General features: G+C 43.9%; 1 protein-coding gene across 2 annotated transcripts in view; it reads left to right on the top strand.

Moving 5' to 3' along the window:
* Positions 1-232: 232 nt before the first annotated feature.
* LOC129863683 (metal transporter CNNM4-like) overlaps positions 233-22656 on the top strand; it is a 46692-nt gene continuing 24268 nt past the window's right edge. For both annotated transcript variants that reach the window (XM_055935838.1, XM_055935837.1), the window contains exons 1-2: positions 233-1695; positions 10636-10779. In XM_055935838.1, coding sequence (XP_055791813.1) covers positions 282-1695; positions 10636-10779 — 1558 coding nt within the window. In that variant the 5' untranslated portion in view covers positions 233-281. The remainder of the gene's footprint in view (positions 1696-10635; positions 10780-22656) is intronic.

Here is a 22656-nt window from a genome sequence, read left to right as displayed (position 1 = left end):
CACGACCATGCGACATGAGAAAAACTGCAGCGCGGTCCCTCGTGAACGTGCAGCTCAGAATATTGCCCGACAGTATCCCAATATCAAACCCAAACAGTAGCCTATAAAACAAATCCTGCATAGTAAAGTGTTCGGGGTGGTGTGTGTTTGTGTGTGGGGCTGTACTTGCCGTGTCCGATAGGCGGTGCTTTAGGGTTATTATGGTAGTAGAGGGGCGGGGCCGGAGGGACATGAGTAAGTGACGTCAGCTCCCAGTTCGCAAGCAACAGAGTGAAACAAACATGGCGACAGAATGGAGCGGGCAGCAAGGCTACGTTCTAACTCTAATCGTTTTCCTTTGGAGTGCAGTCGGGGGACGCACCGAAACAGCCACGTCGAGTGTCAGCAACAGCGGGACCCAGGTGCTCGGTATGCGGCTGGAGAGGAGCGACAAACCGGCTACGACCACTGACGACGGGGTCATACAGGTAACGGAGGAGAGCACAGTGCAGCTCCGGTTCTACGGTGTGCAGCTCAACTCGGGCACCTGGGCGCAGATCCGCTTCACGGAACGAGGGGATGGGAGCGATGAGGGGGGGGACAATAACATTATTGACGACACACCTAACAGGACTTGTGTTGATTTCACCAAAGACTTCAGCATCGCGACCTACATGAACACCAGTAGCCGGGGGACCACAGGGGTACTCAGCATAAACATTAAACCCCTTCGTAAGAGCGAGCCGCACAAGGAGTATGGATTGTGCATCAAGAGTTTGGCCAATGGCAGGTGGGCTCTGCTCGGGGATAGCGACGGGAGACTCCGGGTGGTAGAGGGGGAGAAAACTCTCCTCCCCCTGTGGTTCCAGATCATCCTTATCTGTTGTCTGTTGGTGCTGTCTGGCATGTTCAGCGGGCTGAACCTGGGGCTCATGGCTCTGGACCCCATGGAGCTCCGTATAGTCCAGAGTTGTGGTTCAGAGAAGGAAAAGAAATATGCCCGCAAAATTGAGCCCATCCGCAGTAAAGGGAACTACCTTCTCTGCTCGCTGCTGCTTGGCAATGTCCTGGTCAACACCACACTCACCATCCTCCTGGACGACTTAATAGGCTCTGGGCTGGGCGCCGTGGTCGCCTCCACAGTGGGTATCGTGATTTTCGGCGAGATTGTCCCTCAGGCGCTGTGCTCTCGCCACGGGCTGGCGGTGGGCGCCAACACCATCCAGGTGACCAAGTTCTTCATGTTGCTCACCTTCCCCCTCTCCTTCCCCGTCAGCAAGCTCCTAGACGTGCTCCTAGGCCAGGAGATCGGCACTGTGTATAACCGCGAGAAGCTGGTGGAGATGCTCAGGGTGACGGAACCGTACAACGACCTGGTCAAAGAGGAGCTCAACATGATCCAAGGAGCTCTGGAACTCCGGAGTAAGACGGTGGAGAGCGTGATGACTCCTCTGGCCCACTGCTTCATGATCCAGAACGACGCGGTCCTCGACTTCAACACCATGTCGGAGATCATGGAGAGCGGCTACACGCGTATCCCCGTGTTCGACGACGAGCGCTCCAACATCGTGGACATCCTGTACGTGAAGGACCTGGCGTTCGTGGACCCGGACGACTGCACCACGCTGAAGACCATCACTAAGTTCTACAACCACCCGGTCCACTTTGTGTTCCACGACACTCGGCTGGACTCCATGCTGGAGGAGTTCAAGAAAGGTGTGTGTATCTGGAGGATGGTTGTGTATGTGTGTTTGTGCATGTGTCATACAGCACCATGCTTACATACATGGTCGACGTGTTTCAAATGCGTTCACCTCTCCACATAATCAATAGGCTACGCGGTACGCGCACACACACTTTGACACACACACACACAGTGATGTGCCTGCCATATGGTGGTGGACACACACCCCTTGGCTGTATTGACGTGGGTATTGACGAGTGGAATATCTCGACGCAGTTGTCACGGCAGGAAACAAATGTGATTAGACACCACAATCTAGGGGTCAGCAACTCTGACCCTGGAGAGCTACGTAGACACGGTGTGCAGGTTTTAGTCCCAGACTTGCAGGAATCACACATTTAGTTGAATCAGGTGTGTTCGTGCTGGGCTGGAATTAAAGCCTGTATAGGTGGCCTAGTTCTCCAGTTACCCCTCCCATAAATAGTTCTGAGGAAATCCATTTCAATTCAATCACTTTTTGACAGCATCCCTTTTAATTTAAACAAAACTTTCCATACATGTTTGCCCATGCAAGAAGTAGTCAGAAAGTGACTTTTGGGACCTGAATGCCAAAACAATCAAGAGATACAAGTGCTCAAAGTTAACCCATTTTTTGCATTTCCCACCATACCATAAGACATCCATGTGTTCATCCCTGTAAAATATAAACGGTTGAGTTTGATATAATTTAAAAGTTTACGAACACGGTTGTCAAACTCATTTCTTCATATTTCCATATGTTGTAGGTTAGACCCTACTTTACATCCGTCTGAAGTGTTTGTGTTGTTCCCGCCATCAGTTGACAACATGCTCTTGAATACAGGGTGGAAGTAATTTTCATCATAGAAATAGAATTCATAGATTGTACCTATCCCTTTAGACCACTGCAATTTAGCTTGTTAACCTTTGATATTGAATTACTGTCACAAAGATGGCTGCCGGTCCACGCGCCGTTAAATGTCAACTTAAATGGTCATGACTATTCTATTACCTATATTTCTATGGTTTCTATAGTTTTCCTATGGAGTAGTGACAGTATAATTTAAAACGACAGATATTCACATTCAAGTCAACATTCTCTGATGTGTGGGTCACCAACCATCTTTGCGGTACCATTTGAAAGTCGAAATTTCAATTCTATTCCCGTTTTAGTACATTTGTCAGCCAAAACATGACACCCTCCCTGTATTCAAGAGCATGTTGTGTCTCAACAGATGGCGGGCACAACACAACTCAGGTGATGTAGCAAAATAGGGTCTAAGCTACAACATATGCAAATATTAAAGTCTGAGTTCATGCGTTTTCAGGTAATTGACATCAAAGGTATAAAAAAAATACTTATTTTTTTTTAAATTAAGAAACCCGTCTCTCAACCATTTATCTTTTCCAGTGATGAAGACATGGATGTGTCATGGTATGGAAAATTGCTTAACTTTGAGCACCTATCTATGGAATGTTTTGTCCTTGGTTCAAAAAGTCACTTTCTAAGCACTTTCACAATGGGCAAATGTGTATGGAAGGTTTCATTCAAACCAAAAGGGGTGATGTCAAAAAAAATAGTCCATTCTGTTGTCGTTTAGCTGTTAAGAGTAGAAGGGCCACGCAGGAGAGAGCATTCATTGGGCAAGTGCTGCTAGCATCACTCAGCCTTAGGTCTATACAGGGTCTAGGCTGTTGTTGAAACACAAAACGTTAAGAACATTTTCCTAATATTGAGTTGCACCCCCCCCCACTTTTGCCCTCAGAACAGCCTCAATTCGTCGGGGCATGGACTATCAAGGTGTCGAAAGTGTTCAACAGGGTTGCTGGCCCATGTTGACTCCAATGCTTCCCACAGTTGTGTCAAGTTGGCTGGATGTCCTTTGGGTGGTGGACCATTCTTGATACACACGGGAAACTGTTGAGTGTGAAAAACCCAGCAGCGTTGCAGTTCTTGACACACTCAAACATGTGCACCTGGCACCTACTACCATACCTCGTTCAAAGGCACTTAAATCTTGTCTTGTCCATTCACCCACTGAATGGCACACATACACAAATCAAGTCTCAATTGTCGCAAGGCTTTAATATCCTTTTTCAACTTGTCTCCTCCCCTTCATCTACACTGATTGAAGTGTATTTACTAAGTGACATCAATAAGGGATCATAGCATTCACCTGGTCAGTCTATGTCATGGAAAGAGCAGGTTTTCTTAATGATTTGTATAGTCAGTGTATATTAACACTTTACACTGTTGGGAATTGGCCTATATGGACAGGACTAAATTGAAATGTTACAGATATCTACTGTACTTTGCCTCATTTCTTAATAACAAAACCTTATTTGGTGGTACTCTGGATACATTCAGTAACATGATAAGAATATTCCTGGAAAACGTGGGGTACAGTTGAAGTCGGAAGTTTACATACACCTTAGCTAAATACATTTAAACTCAGTTTTTCACAATTCCTGACATTTAATCCTAGTAACAATTCCCTGTCTTAGGTCAGTTAGGATCACCTCTTTATTTTAAGAATGTGAAATGTCAGAATAATAGTTGAGTGATTTATTTAAGCTTTTATTTCTTTCATCATATTCCCAGTGGGTCAGACGTTTACATACACTCAGTTAGTATTTGGTAGCATTGCCTTTAAATTGTTTAATTTGGGGTCAAACGTTTCAGGTAGCCTTCCACAAGCTTCCCACAATAAGTTGGGTGAATTTTGGCCCATTCCTCCTGACAGAGCTGGTGTAACTGAGTCAGGTTTGTAGGCCTTCTTGCTCGCACACACTTTTTCAGTGCTGCCCTCAGATTTTCTATTGGATTGAGGTCAGGGCTTTGTGATGGCCACTCCAATACCTTGACTTTGTTGTCCTTAAGCCATTTTGCCACAACTTTGGAAGTACGCTTGGGGTCATTTTCCATTTGGAAGACCATTTGCGACCAAGCTTTAAGTTCCTGACTGATGTCTGGAGATGTTGCTTCATTATATCCATATCATATTCCTCCTCATGATGCCATCTATTTTGTGAAGTGCACCAGTCCCTCCTGCAGCAAAGCAACCCCACAACATGATGCTGCCACCCCCGTGCTTCACGGTTGGGATGGTGTTCTTCGGCTTACAAGCCTCCCCCTTTTCCTCCAAACATAACGATGGTCATTATGGCCAAACAGTTCTATTTTGTTTCATCAAACCAGAGGATATTTATCCAAAAAGTACAATCTTTGTCCCCATGTGCAGTTGCAAACTGTAGTCTGGCTTTTTTATGGCGGTTTTGGAGCAGTGGCTTCTTCCTTGCTGTTTGGCCTTTCAGGTTATGTCAATATAGGACTCGTTTTACTGTGGATATAGATACTTTTGTACCTGTTTCCTCCAGCATCTTCACAAGGTCCTTTGCTGTTGTTCTGGGATTGATTTGCACTTTTTGCACCAAAGTACATTCATCTCTAGGAGACAGAACACGTCTCCTTCCTGAGCGGTATGATGGCTGCGTGGTCCCATCGTGTTTATACTTGCGTACTATTGTTTGTACAGATAAACGTGGGACCTTCAGGCGTTTGGAAATTGCTCCCAGGGATGAACCAGACTTGTGGAGGTCTACAATTTTTTTTCTGAGGTCTTGGCTGATTTCTTTTGAAATTCTGCCTCGAAATACATCCACAGGTACACCTCCAATTTGCTCAAATTATGTCAATCAGCCTATCAGAAGCTTCTACAGCCATGACATCAATTTCTGGAATTTTCCAAGCTGTTTAAAGGCACAGTCAACTTAGTTGTTGTAACTTCTGACCAACTGGAATTGTGATACAGTGAATTATAAGTGAAATAATCTGTCTGTAAACAATTGTTGTAAAAATGACTTGTGTCAATCACAAAGTAGATGTCCTAACCGACTTGCCAAAACTATAGATTGTTAACAAGAAATTTGTGAAGTGGTTGAAAAATGAGTTTCATTGACTCCAACCTAAGTGTATGTAAACTTCCGCCTTCAACTGTAGGTGCATCATAAGACAAAACAACGACAAGGGTTTGAGTGAGAGGACTAACTGCTGTCTCCCAAGTGGCCACACACCTCTCCAAAGTGTGCACCGTAGTAATTGTAATGCACTTTTATGACTCAAAGAAGAGTCTTGAACTATAAGGTGCTTTTTAGAACTCTCCTAGCTATGTCGTTAAGGACCTAGAGCAAGCAGACTTGTAGTTGTTTTGTTTGGAACAGAGCCCCGCATCCCCCCGCCAACTCATCATTTCTGTTGTTTACGCAATCCAAAAACGGCCTATCATAAATTGCAATCTGGGTCAGGTGGGCATCATTTGAAAGCTTGTGCAAATTTTCTTCTAAATAGACAAACAGGCTCATTCTGTTCAGGACAGCCCTGGGAATGATGCCATGCCATCTTGTAACTGTATATCAAACGTTGCCCAATTAGCGGGAGGGATGGGGGCAGCTTCTTGTCACGTGCCGTGCTCAAGTTCAGAATGGTTGTCAGTCAAAACCCACAGCCTGAGCTGTGACACAATTTATTGCATGTTACTGTACAGCCTGTCCATTCCAATTTAGGCCCTTATTTGTGCCCAAATCTGCCATTTTTAACCCATATACGGGTACAAGTGTAAAGGGCTACTGATGTAACGTGTTATCAACATCAAGTCATTTGACATTGAACACTAGAACACTAAATGTTGTGTGGCTAACTAGTCCTATGCCTAACCGGTTAGCTGACCTAAACAACAGTTTGTGTCATCATGAGTGGGTAAAGAAAGACCGTTGTCACCAGCGGTCATAAATGTTTGGGACCGAGTTATATATAGCCTAGGCCTTATGACAAAGCGATTCTTAGTAAAGCATCGCTGCCGTTGTTATCCAGCAACACCAGAACGCACCACAGAGAGCAGAACACACTCACTGTACCTTCAAAAGTCTCTTCACTGTGCTTAGAGCAGGGTTGTAGCCTACTTGTCTGGAATCCAAACTGTTGTGTACTGCAAACTGAGCATATCGATGTGTATTTCAGGCAAGGGATGGACAGCTCTGGTCCTGGAGAGCCACTTTGTCTGCTGGTTGCAGTGTCTGCTGGTTTACATCCTCAAAGTTTAATCCGAGATTGATTCAGACTTGGGGAACCCGGGTGTGTGTACTCTCTGGGCGATCAGAGAATTGAATGGATCAGTTGGGAAAATGCGAGAAACAGAAACCAGCTGTACTGTCAGTCAGGCAATGTAGCGCTCCGCTATAAAGCAAGCTGCTGGTAACAAAGTGCCAAGACAGCGAAGTACCTCACCCTGGCGCTGTAAGGTTGGGGGTAAAGTATGGGTGAGGGTTAAGAGTAGACTTAGTGGTTGAAGTAGCCTCGTTTTTGTTGTTAGCATGGTGAGATAGTGGAGGGATATTGATAGTTACAGTCCCGATCCTGACATCACACAAACCGAGATCAAAGATGGCCCGACGCTGACCGAACCGAACAACCGTCACGGCTATATAATCACTGTGACCTCCCTCTCCTGACCCAGTGGTGTCTCTACTCTTCTCTTTATTGGCTGGAAGGTGACAGCAGTATTTGAGATGTGAGCAGTGTTGTCAGTGGAATGGGCATTTGTTTTCTTAACTCTGTGATGTTTGTTTGTTAGGTTGACTTTGACAGCCAATCACTTCCCACTTTGTGTTCACCTCCCCTTTAACTGGAGACTGACAGTACAATAGGCTGAATATTATACATTATGTGACAGAAATGGTGAAATGCACAGCACAGGGTGTTCCCAACTCTCTAACACTCTGAGAGGAGAAGGGGAATGGTAAGCCAAGAGAGTGAGTGGATTATTCCTTCTGTCTTTTTATCCCCATCCCCCTTTCTTGTTACAGACTTAGAGCTTAAATAGAGGAAAACTGGGGGAACTGCCAGAGGGAGATGAGATGACTTACTATACAGTGCACTTAACCCCGTTCCGCTAGCCTGACGCCCTCGCCAACAGCCAATAAAATTGCAGGGCGCCAAATACAAATCAACAGAAATCTCATAAATCCAATTTCTCAAACATACAAGTATTAGGCACCATTTTAAAGATAACATTCTCGTTAATCCAGTCACAGTGTCTGATTTAAAGCGCTTTACAGCGAAAGCTCCACAAACCATTATGTTTGGTCACCATCAATTCACAGAAAACCCCAGCCATTTTTCCCGCCAAAGAGAGGAGTCACAAAAAGCACAAATAGAGATAAAATTAATCACTAACCTTTTATGATCATCAGATGACACTCATAGGACTTTATGTTACACAATACATGTATGTTTTGTTCGGTAAAGTTCATATTTATATCCAAAAATCTTATTTTACTTAGGCGTGTTAGATTCCGTAGTTCCAAAACATGCAGTGATATTGCAGAGCCACATGAATTCACAGAAATACTCATAATAAATGTTGATGAAAATACAGCTATTATACATGAAACTTTAGATACACTTCTCCTTAATGCAACCGCTGTGTCAGATTTCAAAAAAAACTTTCCGGAAAAAGCATAATCTGAGAACGGTGCTCAGAGCCCAAACCAGCCAGAGAAATATCCGCCATGTTGGGTAGTCAACATTATTCATAAATAGCATTATAAATATTCACTTACCTTTGAATATCTTTATCAGAATGCACTCCCAGGAATCGCAGTTCCACAATAAATGCTTGTTTTGTTCGATAATGTCCATGATATATGTCCATTTATGTCCAATAGCTTATTTTGTTAGGGCGTTTGGTAAACAATCCAAAAGCGCGATCTGGTCCATTCAGACAAAACGTTCAAAATGTTATATTATAGGTCGAAGAAACTTCTCAAACTAAGTATAGAATCAATCTTTAGGATGTTTTTATCATAAAAGTTCAATAATGTTCCAACCGGAGAATTCCATTGTCTGTAGAAAAGCACTAGAACGAGAGCTACCTCTCAAGTGAAAGCGCATGACTGAGAGCGAGGCTGTAGGCAGACCCTTTAGTCAAACAGCTCCCATCCGGCCCCCCTTCACATGAGCAGCCTGAAACAACGTTCTAAAAACGGTTGACATCTAGTGGAAGCCCTAGGAAGTGAAAAATAACCCATATCCCACTGTGTATTCGATAGGGGTGAGTTCAAAAACTACAAACCTCAGATTTCCCACTTCCTGTTTGGATTTTATCTCAGGTTTTTGCCTGCCATATGAGTTCTGTTATACTCACAGACATCATTCAAACAGTTTTAGAAACTTCAGAGTGTTTTCTAACCAATACTACTAATAATATGCATATATTAGCATCTGGAACTGAGTAGGAGGCAGTTCACTCTGGGCACGCTATTCATCCAAAAGTGAAAATGCTGCCCCCTATCCCAAACAAGTACCCCCAGGGACCAGGCACAGTCCCTCCTCTCAACCGTCAGAAATTTCCCCGACAGTACTTACTGACTGACTGACCGCAGTACTGACTGAACTGACTGACTGACCGACTGCAGTACTAACTGACTGACTGCAGTACTGACTGACTGACTGCAGTACTGACTGACTGACTGCAGTACTGACTGACTGACTGCAGTACTGACTGACTGACTGCAGTACTGACTGACTGACTGCAGTACTGACTGACTGACTGCAGTACTGACTGACTGACAGCAGTACTGACTGACTGACAGACCGCAGTACTGACTGACTGACTGACCGCAGGACTGACTGACCGCAGGACTGACTGACTGACTGACCGCAGGACTGACTGACTGACTGACCGCAGGACTGACTGAATGACTGACCGCAGGACTGACTGAATGACTGACCGCAGGACTGAATGACTGACTGACCGCAGGACTGACTGACTGACTGCTTGATTGATCACAGAACTGACTGACAGACCACAGCATTGACTGACAGACCACAGCATTGACTGACAGACCACAGCATTGACTGACAGACCACAGCACTGACTGACTGACTGACAGCAGGACTGACTGACTGACAGCAGGACTGACTGACTGACAGCAGGACTGACTGACTGACAGCAGGACTGACTGACTGACAGCAGGACTGACTGACTGACCGCAGGACTGACTGACTGACCGCAGGACTGACTGACTGACTGCTTGATTGACCACAGAATTGACTGACAGACCGCAGGACTGACTGACTGACCGCAGGACTGACTGACTGACCGCAGGACTGACTGACTGACCGCAGGACTGACTGACTGACCGCAGGACAGACTGACTGACAGCAGGACAGACTGACTGACAGCAGGACAGACTGACTGACAGCAGGACAGACTGACTGACAGCAGGACAGACTGACTGACAGCAGGACAGACTGACTGACAGCAGTACAGACTGACTGACAGCAGTACAGACTGACTGACAGCAGTACAGACTGACTGACAGCAGTACAGGCTGACTGTCAGTACTGCTGTCAGTCAGTCAGTATTGCTGTCAGTCAGTCAGTATTGCTGTCAGTCAGTCAGTATTGCTGTCAGTCAGTCAGTATTGCTGTCAGTCAGTCAGTATTGCTGTCAGTCAGTCAGTATTGCTGTCAGTCAGTCAGTATTGCTGTCAGTCAGTCAGTATTGCTGTCAGTCAGACAGCAGTACAGGCTGACTGACAGCAATACTGACTGACTGACAGCAATACTGACTGACTGACAGCAATACTGACTGACTGACAGCAATACTGACTGACTGACAGCAATACTGACTGACTGACAGCAATACTGACTGACTGACAGCAGTACTGACTGACTGACTGACTGACTGCAGTACTGACTGACTGCAGTACTGACTGACTGACTGCTTGATTGATTGATTGATCACAGAACTGACTGACAGACCACAGGACTGACTCCAGTACTGACTGATCTTGGTCTTGTCACTGTCTCATTGGTATACACTTGGTCTGGTTGTGGTCTAGGTCTTGTAGGTTTTAGTCTTGACTCTAACTCTGGTGTGTTACTCTTCTAGGTAAATCCCACCTGGCCATCGTTCAGAAGGTGAACAACGAGGGGGAGGGGGATCCCTTCTACGAGGTGCTGGGATTGGTCACCTTGGAGGACGTAATCGAGGAGATCATCAAATCAGAAATCCTGGATGAGTCCGACCTTTATAGTGAGTCAAACTACACGTCGACGATGGATGAATCCAGAGTCCATTTACTTAAACTGTAGTGAACTGTGTGGAGTGTAATGAGTTAAATTGGGCATGGCCATTAGTAAACCCTACTCCTGGAGAACTACCCTCCTGCAGGATTTGGTTCCAATCCTATTCTAACACATCTGATTCTACTAATCAGCTTCTCCTCAGGACCTTGATTAGCTGAATGAAGCGTGTAACTGCAGGGCTTTACTTGGTGGCATTTGGGCATGGTATTTGTTTTTATTTAAATGTATTTTGGGTACATATTCCCATTCAAAATGAACTAAATAGTTAAATAAAGGTTAAAATAATGAATATGTGTAGGGCTAGAGCAAAAGTCTACCTATTCGCTTCCCAGGGGAGCGTTGGCCTCTCCTGCTAAAGATTCGTTTTTTATTGAAAATGTTTTACGATAGTAAATTCACTAGTGTCATGTGTACATGCTGTAACGTTTTTGACTTGAGGTTATTGTTTATAGGTGCCAGGTAGGTCGGCGTGCCAGATAAATTGTATGATTTTTCCTTTTTGTTTGTGAGGGAATGAGTCCCGTCTGAGCCGTCAAATCTATACCAATGCAAAGGACTGGAAAGTCAACTTTTCATTAACCATTAAAAACATTAGAAATAACTTAAGAACAATGAGGCTTCTAATTAGGCTTCTCCAAGCTCTGATGCTGCTGATGGTCATTAGTAGCCTACCAAACTTGCTAACTGCCTGGTACTCAGCACTCTATTGTCCCTCTAATCACTCTGACATTAATGCAAATGGAATGGAATATCTAATCAAAGACTTCATGAGAGCCCATGAGCTCATGTTGCGCAACATTTTTATCGGCTATGCAATTGCCTGAGAAAACAGAGTGATGGCCTCTATTAAAAAGAGGAGGATCCCATCAGCTTTCTATAGGCTAGGCCTACTATATTTATTTCTAAACTTTTCTAATATTAAGCACATTGCTTATCTTTACAACAGGAGTGTAGTCTACCTGGCTGGCATGAAAATGAACCACAGGAAAGTGCATAGATGACATGTATTTTCCCCCCTGCCCCTGTTTCAAGACTGGTGCACGATAATGGTCCATTCTAAATCAAAACAAATTTCATACATATAATATTTAGTATGTGTAAAGACAAGATTAAATCAAGAATTGTCTGATGGGTGACAATATTAGCCTATCGCTTGTGAATTATGAACTCAGCAAAAAAAGAAACGTCCTCTCACTGTCAACTGCGTTTATTTTCAGCAAACTTAACGTGTATAAATATGTGTATGAACATGACAAGTTTCAACAACTGAGACATAAACTGAACAAGTTCCACAGACATGTGACTAACAGATGGAATAATGTGTCCCTAAACAAGGGGGGGTCAAAAAAAAAAAAATAACTGGTGTGGCCACCAGCTGCATTAAGTACTGCTGTGCATCTCCTCCTCATGGACTGCACCAGATTTGCCAGTTCTTGCTGTGAGGTGTTAGCCCACTCTTCCCCCAAGGCACCTGCAAGTTCCCGGACATTTCTGGGGGGAATGACCCTAACCCTCACCCTCCGATCCAACAGGTCCCAGATGTGCTCAATGGGATTGAGATCTGGGCTCTTCGCTAGCCATGGCAGAACACTGACATTCCTGTCTTGCAGGAAATCACGCACAGAATGAGCAGTATGGCTGGTTGCATTGTCATGCTGGAGTGGCATTGTCATACCGGAGGGTCATGCCGGATGAGCCTGCAGGAAGGGTACCACATGGAGGAGGATGTCTTCCCTGTGACACACAGCGTTGAGATTGCCTGCAGTGACAAAAAGCTCAGTCCGATGATGCTGTGATACACCGCCCCAGGCCATGACGGAACCTCCACCTCTAAATCGATCCCGCTCCAGAGTACAGGCCTCGGTGTAACGCTTATTTCTTTGACGATAAACACAAATCCGACCATCACACCTGGTGAGACAAAAACGCGACTTGTCAGTGAAGAGCACTTTTTGCCAGTCCTGTCTTGTCCAGCGACGGTGGGTTTGTGCCCATAAGCAACTTTGTTGTCGGTGATGTTTAGTGAGGACCTGCCTAACAACAGGCCTACAAGCTCTCAGTCCAGCCTCTCTCTGCCTATTGCGGACAGTCTGAGTACTGATGGAGGGATTGTGCGTTCCTTGTGTAACTCGGGCAGTTGTTGTTGCCATCCTGTAGCTGTCCTGCAGGTGTGATGTTACACGGAACCCAAACCGGCTGCACGCGTGCGCTATCGTGCATAAATGTATTTTGTCCCCCCCCACACCAAATGCGCTCACGACACGCAGGTTAAAATATCAAAACAAACTCTGAACCAATGACATTAATTTGGGGACAGGTCGAAAAGCATTAAACATGTATGGCAATTTATCTAGCTAGCTTGCACTTGCTAGCTAACGTTAATTTGTCCTATTTAGCTAGCTTGCTGTTGCTAGCTAATTTGTCCTGGGATATGAACATTGAGTTATTTTACCTGAAATGCACAAGGACCTCTACTCTGACAATTAATCCACACACAAAACGGCCAACCGAATCGTTTCTAGTCCTCTCCTCCTTCCAGGCTTTTTCATCTTTGAACTTATATGGCGATCGCATCTAAACTTTCATTGTATTTCCACGACAACCGGCAACAAAGTACGTCTTTCAATCACCCACGTGGGTATAACCAATGAGGAGATGGCACGTGGGTACTTGCTTCTATAAACCAATGAGGAGATGGGAGAGGCAGCGCGATCTGCGTCAGAAATAGGAATGAGTTCTATTTTAGCCCCTGGCGTCGTAGACGCTCGTTGGCGCGTGCAATAATTGAATAACATGGATTTCTAAATTTATTTTGCGATGCTCGCGCACGCGACGTGTCCGGTCTGGTCAGCATGTTAGGATGTACCGATCCTGTGCAGGTGTTGTTACACGTGGTCTGCCACTGTGAGGGCGATCAGATGTCCGTCCTGTCTCCCTGTAGCACTGTCTTAGGCGTCTCACAGTAAGGACATTGCAATTTATTTCCCTGGCCACATCTGCAGTCCTCATGCCTCCTTGTAGCATACCTAAGGCACGTTCACGCAGATGAGCAGGGACCCTGGCCGTCTTTCTTTTGGTGTTTTTCAGAGTCAGTAGAAAGGCCTCTTTAGTGTCCCAAGTTTTCATAACTGTGACCTTAATTGCCTAAAGTGTCAGTGTCTTAACGACCGTTCCATAGGTGCATGTTCATTAATTGATTATGGTTCACAAGCATGGGAAACAGTGTTTCAACCATTTACAATTAAAATCTGTGAAGTTATTTGGATTTTTACTAATTATCTTTGAAAGACAGGGTCCTGAAAAAGGGACATTTTCTTTTTTTGCTGAGCTTATATCATCACTTGTGAATGATGCCCAGCATAAGAAACAATACCTTTTTTTTGTGACTTGTTCGAATCATAGTCGCACACCTCATGTAGCCTAGCCCATAGGCCTATATGTTTTGCTAAGGTTTTTATCACAACTAAAGTGGCCAAATAACTTCTTAAAATTAAGCACATTAATCTTCTTTACAAGGCATGTAGAGCCTAACTGGGCTACATAAGCAGCGTGTGAATTTCAAGTTTGGGGAAGATGATTTTCACCATAAAAATGCACATTTATAATAAGAACAATACATGAATAATCATATTTGCGGTCACTTTTGATAATGGTGTTTTCCACCATCCTACGCTAATAATGTGGAGAAATAGCCTTATAGTTTATCATATTTTAAGCTAAATGTTCTGATATGTTGCGTCATCCTCATTGAGTAAAAAAGGTTTTTTTGATGCTAGTTGCTGTATTAATTTGGGATCTATTGCATCCCACAACTGTCCCAGACTGTTTGGAATATTTATTTCTCGCACAGAATAGAATAGGTCGGTTTTTGTACTATGGGGGATAGTAGATTGACATAGGCTAGTGCTTTTGCTGTTCGTCAGGCATACTCATCTTGTTGGCTGAGACGAAAAGTAAATGTGGACAGTTCTTCCAATATCTTCAATATGCACCTCGTAATTGGATAAGGACGCGCACAGTTGCCTCCCCAATGTGTCTGTCTTCACTTGTAGCCTGTGAAAAAGACCCGATCACGTGATGCAGAGCCATGTGAGTGAGAGGTGCTTCGGCGCATGCAGCACTCAGGGAGAAGGGAACAACGGCCGCTGGTCGCAAAAGGCATGGGTTATTTTAGGGTGTATTACGGCCACACAAAGGGGTTGCCGCCGGAAAATTAGAGGCGTTATCAAGTGCTTGTCAAATTGTGAATGAGAGACTGATGAAGTGTGTACAGCCTGCGCAATAACCAGCTCACGCGTTTCAAGTGACTTTGTTCAAATCATCATTGGAGTGGCATTATGGAGTCTTACAAAATATTAACAATCTAAACACATTGTCCAACAATTGTAGAACATTAATACCTCTAAATTAAGCATATAGGAGTACCTATTTCTTTAACAGCAGAATAGCCGCATGTGTGCACTCCCTCAAATCGTTTGGAGAAAATATCCTTTCTATTTTATTCAGCTTTGTTCAATTGTATTGTTCATACTAAAATAATGCTAATGGAATTCTAACCAAATCTTGTCTGCTAAATGAACTAGTGTAGCCCATAGTCATATGGCATAGCCAGATCAGGTTCTAACTTAAGGATAACTAAGAGTATGCTATTCTGTTAATCTGAAATAGACTACATTTTCTTCATATTATGTTTCTTTAGACCTGTCTAAAATAGATAATGGATTTATTGTGAAGGTGTAGGCTACATTAAATTGATTTATTAGACTTTTTAAAATGTATATGTTCCAAAGGTCTGCATCAGTGGCTTGTAAGTGTGTGGAAGCCAGGAGATGCTAAATGTGTTTGTTAATTAACGATCAATTACCGTGAGGCCGACAGTTATTTGCTTGACAATCACCGGCTGACGAAATTTCGTGACCGCCACAGCCCTACTCAGGCCTAAAAATGTCCAGCCCGGTAAATGAGCAGAGTGAACCCAAATTGTGAACAATTGTCCGTTCACAAAGTGTACCGTAAACCCAGTCTCTACCGCCCCGTAGCACTCATGTCGGTAGCCATGAAGTGCTTTGAAAGGTTGGTCATGGCTCACATCCACACCATCATCCCGGAAACCCTAGACCCACTCCAATTCACATACCGCCCAACAGATCCACAGATCACGCAATCTCAATCACACTCCACACAGCCCTTTTCCACCTGAACAAAAGGAACACCTATGTCAGAATGCTGTTCATTAACTACAGCTCAGCGTTCAACACCATAGTGTCCACAAAGCTCATCACTAAGCTAAGGACCCTGGGACTAAACACCTCCCTCTGCAACTGGATCTTGGACTTTCTGACGGGCCACCCCCAGGTGGTAAGGGTAGGCAACAATACATCTGCCACGCTGATCCTCAACACTGGGGCCCCTCAGGGCTGCGTGCCAAGTCCCCTCCTGTGCTCCCTGTTCACCCATGACTGCGTGGCCAAGCACAACTCAAACACCATCATTATGTTTGCTGACGACACAACGGTGGTAGGCCTGATCACCAACAATGATGAGACAGCCTATAGGGAGGAGGTCAGAGACCTGGCCCTGTGGTGCCAGGACAACAACCTCTCCCTCAACGTGAACAAGACAAAGGAGATGATCGTGGACTACAAGAAAAGGAGGGCCGAACACACCCCCATTCACGTCGACGGGGCTGTAGTGGAGCGGGTTGAGAGTTTCAAGTTCCTTGGTGTTCACATCACCAGAAAACTATCATGGTCCAAACACACCAAGAAAGTTGTGAAGTGGGCATGACAATGCCTTTTCCTCCTCAGGAGACTGAAAAGATTTGGCGTGGGTCTCCAGATCCTCCAAAAGTTCTACAGCTGCACCATCGAGAGCATCCTGACCGATTGTATCAGCGCCTGGTATGGCAACTGCTCAGCATCCAACCGTAAGGCGCTACAGAGGGTAGTGCGTACATCACTGGGGCCAAGCTTCCTGCGATCCAGGACTTATATACTAGGTGGTGTCAGAGGAAGGCCCCAAAAATGGTCAGACTTCAGTCAACCAAGTCATAGACTGTTCTCTCTGCTGCCACACAGCAAGCTGTACCAGAGTGCCAAGTCTAGGTCCAAAAGGCTCCTTAACAGCTTCTACTCCCTAGCCATAAGACTGCTAAACAATTAATAAAATGGGCACCCAGACTATTTGCTTTGACCCCCCCCCCTTTGTTTTTACACTACTGCTACTCGCTGTTTATGTACAAATTACCTCGACTAACCTGTACCCCCACACAGTGACTCGGTACCGGTACTCCCTGTATATAGCCTAATTATTGTTATTTTATTGTTAATTTTTACTTCAGTTTATTTAGTAAATATTTTGTTAACTTTTTTTCTTAACTGAATTGTTGGTTAAGGCTTGTACGCATTTCACGGTAAGGTCAACACCTGTTGTATTCGGGCACATGTGACATACGATTTGATTTGAATCGTACAATCAGAATCTCAAAAACTCTCTCGCCACACAACAATAAAGGTTATCAGAACAACCAGTAGTCTTCATAAACAACTGAACACATAAACAAACACGGTGTAAATGACAATAAAACGAATGAAATACCGGTGGGAGACAGTCGTGATCAGTCAATCGAATCCGCCAAGAACAGAAAGGCCACGGAGAATAGCGGAAGATGGGTAGTCCAACGATGTACATTAGTAGATCTGAGCCGTGTTGTTATTGCGACACGATTACAATACAAACGTTTAAATACGTCAAACTTTTAAATACGTCAAAAGTTTAAATACGTCAAACTTTTAAATACGTCAAACTTTTAAATACGCCAAACAAACCGAGTAAAGGAGCTTCAGAACTGAGGGTTGAACACTTCCTCATTCCCACCACTGTCAGCCATCTTTTGTGCAGCAGACGCTGGCTATTTCATAGGAAATGAAAAGGTAAGCGCCCCATTGGGAGGCGAAGCACTGAGACGGTTCAGACATTCAGGGCCGTCAGTCCTAAATATGTTACTCAGTCCTAAACATGTTAGTCAGTGCTAAACATGTTAGTCAGTGCTAAACATGTTAGTCAGTGCTAAACATGTTAGTCAGTGCTAAACATGTTAGTCAGTCCTAAACATGTTAGTCAGTGCTAAACATGTTAGTCAGTCCTAAACATGTTAGTCAGTCCTAAACATGTTAGTCAGTGCTAAACATGTTAGTCAGTGCTAAACATGTTAGTCAGTGCTAAACATGTCAGTCAGTGCTAAACATGTCAGTCAGTGCTAAACATGTTAGTCAGTGCTAAACATGTTAGTCAGTGCTAAACATGTTAGTCAGTCCTAAACATGTTAGTCAGTCCTAAACATGTTAGTCAGTCCTAAACATGTTAGTCAGTGCTAAACATGTTAGTCATTGGTGCTAAACATGTTAGTCATTGGTGCTAAACATGTTAGTCATTGGTGCTAAACATGTTAGTCATTGGTGCTAAACATGTCAGTCAGTGCTAAACATGTCAGTCAGTGCTAAACATGTCAGTCAGTCCTAAACATGTCAGTCAGTGCTAAACATGTCAGTCAGTGCTAAACATGTCAGTCAGTGCTAAACATGTCAGTCAGTGCTAAACATGTCAGTCAGTGCTAAACATGTCAGTCAGTGCTAAACATGTCAGTCAGTGCTAAACATGTCAGTCAGTGCTAAACATGTCAGTCAGTGCTAAACATGTCAGTCAGTGCTAAACATGTCAGTCAGTGCTAAACATGTCAGTCAGTGCTAAACATGTCAGTCAGTGCTAAACATGTCAGTCAGTGCTAAACATGTCAGTCAGTGCTAAACATGTCAGTCAGTGCTAAACATGTCAGTCAGTGCTAAACATGTCAGTCAGTGCTAAACATGTCAGTCAGTGCTAAACATGTCAGTCAGTGCTAAACATGTCAGTCAGTGCTAAACATGTCAGTCAGTGCTAAACATGTCAGTCAGTGCTAAACATGTCAGTCAGTGCTAAACATGTCAGTCAGTGCTAAACATGTCAGTCAGTGCTAAACATGTCAGTCAGTGCTAAACATGTCAGTCAGTGCTAAACATGTCAGTCAGTGCTAAACATGTCAGTCAGTGCTAAACATGTCAGTCAGTGCTAAACATGTCAGTCAGTGCTAAACATGTCAGTCAGTGCTAAACATGTCAGTCAGTGCTAAACATGTCAGTCAGTGCTAAACATGTCAGTCAGTGCTAAACATGTCAGTCAGTGCTAAACATGTCAGTCAGTCCTAAACATGTCAGTCAGTGCTAAACATGTCAGTCAGTGCTAAACATGTCAGTCAGTGCTAAACATGTCAGTCAGTGCTAAACATGTTAGTCAGTCCTAAACATGTTAGTCAGTGCTAAACATGTTAGTCAGTGCTAAACATGTTAGTCAGTGCTAAACATGTTAGTCAGTGCTAAACATGTCAGTCAGTGCTAAACATGTCAGTCAGTGCTAAACATGTCAGTCAGTGCTAAACATGTCAGTCAGTGCTAAACATGTCAGTCAGTGCTAAACATGTCAGTCAGTGCTAAACATGTCAGTCAGTGCTAAACATGTCAGTCAGTGCTAAACATGTCAGTCAGTGCTAAACATGTCAGTCAGTCCTAAACATGTCAGTCAGTCCTAAACATGTCAGTCAGTCCTAAACATGTCAGTCAGTGCTAAACATGTCAGTCAGTCCTAAACATGTCAGTCAGTGCTAAACATGTCAGTCAGTGCTAAACATGTCAGTCAGTGCTAAACATGTCAGTCAGTGCTAAACATGTCAGTCAGTCCTAAACATGTCAGTCAGTGCTAAACATGTCAGTCAGTGCTAAACATGTCAGTCAGTGCTAAACATGTCAGTCAGTGCTAAACATGTCAGTCAGTGCTAAACATGTCAGTCAGTGCTAAACATGTCAGTCAGTGCTAAACATGTCAGTCAGTGCTAAACATGTCAGTCAGTGCTAAACATGTCAGTCAGTGCTAAACATGTCAGTCAGTGCTAAACATGTCAGTCAGTGCTAAACATGTCAGTCAGTGCTAAACATGTCAGTCAGTGCTAAACATGTCAGTCAGTGCTAAACATGTCAGTCAGTGCTAAACATGTCAGTCAGTGCTAAACATGTCAGTCAGTCCTAAACATGTCAGTCAGTGCTAAACATGTCAGTCAGTGCTAAACATGTCAGTCAGTGCTAAACATGTCAGTCAGTGCTAAACATGTCAGTCAGTGCTAAACATGTCAGTCAGTCCTAAACATGTCAGTCAGTGCTAAACATGTCAGTCAGTGCTAAACATGTCAGTCAGTGCTAAACATGTCAGTCAGTCCTAAACATGTCAGTCAGTCCTAAACATGTCAGTCAGTCCTAAACATGTCAGTCAGTCCTAAACATGTCAGTCAGTCCTAAACATGTCAGTCAGTGCTAAACATGTCAGTCAGTGCTAAACATGTCAGTCAGTGCTAAACATGTCAGTCAGTGCTAAACATGTCAGTCAGTGCTAAACATGTCAGTCAGTGCTAAACATGTCAGTCAGTGCTAAACATGTCAGTCAGTGCTAAACATGTCAGTCAGTGCTAAACATGTCAGTCAGTGCTAAACATGTCAGTCAGTGCTAAACATGTCAGTCAGTGCTAAACATGTCAGTCAGTGCTAAACATGTCAGTCAGTGCTAAACATGTCAGTCAGTGCTAAACATGTCAGTCAGTGCTAAACATGTCAGTCAGTGCTAAACATGTCAGTCAGTCCTAAACATGTCAGTCAGTGCTAAACATGTCAGTCAGTGCTAAACATGTCAGTCAGTGCTAAACATGTCAGTCAGTGCTAAACATGTTAGTCAGTCCTAAACATGTTAGTCAGTGCTAAACATGTTAGTCAGTGCTAAACATGTTAGTCAGTGCTAAACATGTTAGTCAGTGCTAAACATGTTAGTCAGTGCTAAACATGTCAGTCAGTGCTAAACATGTCAGTCAGTGCTAAACATGTCAGTCAGTGCTAAACATGTCAGTCAGTGCTAAACATGTCAGTCAGTGCTAAACATGTCAGTCAGTGCTAAACATGTCAGTCAGTGCTAAACATGTCAGTCAGTGCTAAACATGTCAGTCAGTCCTAAACATGTCAGTCAGTCCTAAACATGTCAGTCAGTCCTAAACATGTCAGTCAGTGCTAAACATGTCAGTCAGTCCTAAACATGTCAGTCAGTGCTAAACATGTCAGTCAGTGCTAAACATGTCAGTCAGTGCTAAACATGTCAGTCAGTGCTAAACATGTCAGTCAGTGCTAAACATGTCAGTCAGTGCTAAACATGTCAGTCAGTGCTAAACATGTCAGTCAGTGCTAAACATGTCAGTCAGTGCTAAACATGTCAGTCAGTGCTAAACATGTCAGTCAGTGCTAAACATGTCAGTCAGTGCTAAACATGTCAGTCAGTGCTAAACATGTCAGTCAGTCCTAAACATGTCAGTCAGTGCTAAACATGTCAGTCAGTGCTAAACATGTCAGTCAGTGCTAAACATGTCAGTCAGTGCTAAACATGTCAGTCAGTCCTAAACATGTCAGTCAGTGCTAAACATGTCAGTCAGTGCTAAACATGTCAGTCAGTGCTAAACATGTCAGTCAGTCCTAAACATGTCAGTCAGTCCTAAACATGTCAGTCAGTCCTAAACATGTCAGTCAGTCCTAAACATGTCAGTCAGTGCTAAACATGTCAGTCAGTGCTAAACATGTCAGTCAGTGCTAAACATGTCAGTCAGTGCTAAACATGTCAGTCAGTGCTAAACATGTCAGTCAGTGCTAAACATGTCAGTCAGTGCTAAACATGTCAGTCAGTGCTAACATGTCAGTCAGTGCTAAACATGTCAGTCAGTGCTAAACATGTCAGTCAGTGCTAAACATGTCAGTCAGTGCTAAACATGTCAGTCAGTGCTAAACATGTCAGTCAGTGCTAAACATGTCAGTCAGTGCTAAACATGTCAGTCAGTGCTAAACATGTCAGTCAGTGCTAAACATGTCAGTCAGTGCTAAACATGTCAGTCAGTGCTAAACATGTCAGTCAGTGCTAAACATGTCAGTCAGTGCTAAACATGTCAGTCAGTGCTAAACATGTCAGTCAGTGCTAAACATGTCAGTCAGTGCTAAACATGTCAGTCAGTGCTAAACATGTCAGTCAGTGCTAAACATGTCAGTCAGTGCTAAACATGTCAGTCAGTGCTAAACATGTCAGTCAGTGCTAAACATGTCAGTCAGTGCTAAACATGTCAGTCAGTGCTAAACATGTCAGTCAGTGCTAAACATGTCAGTCAGTGCTAAACATGTCAGTCAGTGCTAAACATGTCAGTCAGTGCTAAACATGTCAGTCAGTGCTAAACATGTCAGTCAGTGCTAAACATGTCAGTCAGTGCTAAACATGTCAGTCAGTGCTAAACATGTCAGTCAGTGCTAAACATGTCAGTCAGTGCTAAACATGTCAGTCAGTGCTAAACATGTCAGTCAGTGCTAAACATGTCAGTCAGTGCTAAACATGTCAGTCAGTGCTAAACATGTCAGTCAGTGCTAAACATGTCAGTCAGTGCTAAACATGTCAGTCAGTGCTAAACATGTCAGTCAGTGCTAAACATGTCAGTCAGTGCTAAACATGTCAGTCAGTGCTAAACATGTCAGTCAGTGCTAAACATGTCAGTCAGTGCTAAACATGTCAGTCAGTGCTAAACATGTCAGTCAGTGCTAAACATGTCAGTCAGTGCTAAACATGTCAGTCAGTGCTAAACATGTCAGTCAGTCCTAAACATGTCAGTCAGTCCTAAACATGTCAGTCAGTCCTAAACATGTCAGTCAGTGCTAAACATGTCAGT

The sequence above is a fragment of the Salvelinus fontinalis genome, chromosome 10, assembly GCF_029448725.1.
Source record: "Salvelinus fontinalis isolate EN_2023a chromosome 10, ASM2944872v1, whole genome shotgun sequence".
Lineage (NCBI taxonomy): Eukaryota > Metazoa > Chordata > Actinopteri > Salmoniformes > Salmonidae > Salvelinus > Salvelinus fontinalis.
The sequence above is the reverse complement of the archived record's forward strand: the minus strand, read 5'-3'. Positions and strand labels throughout refer to the sequence as shown.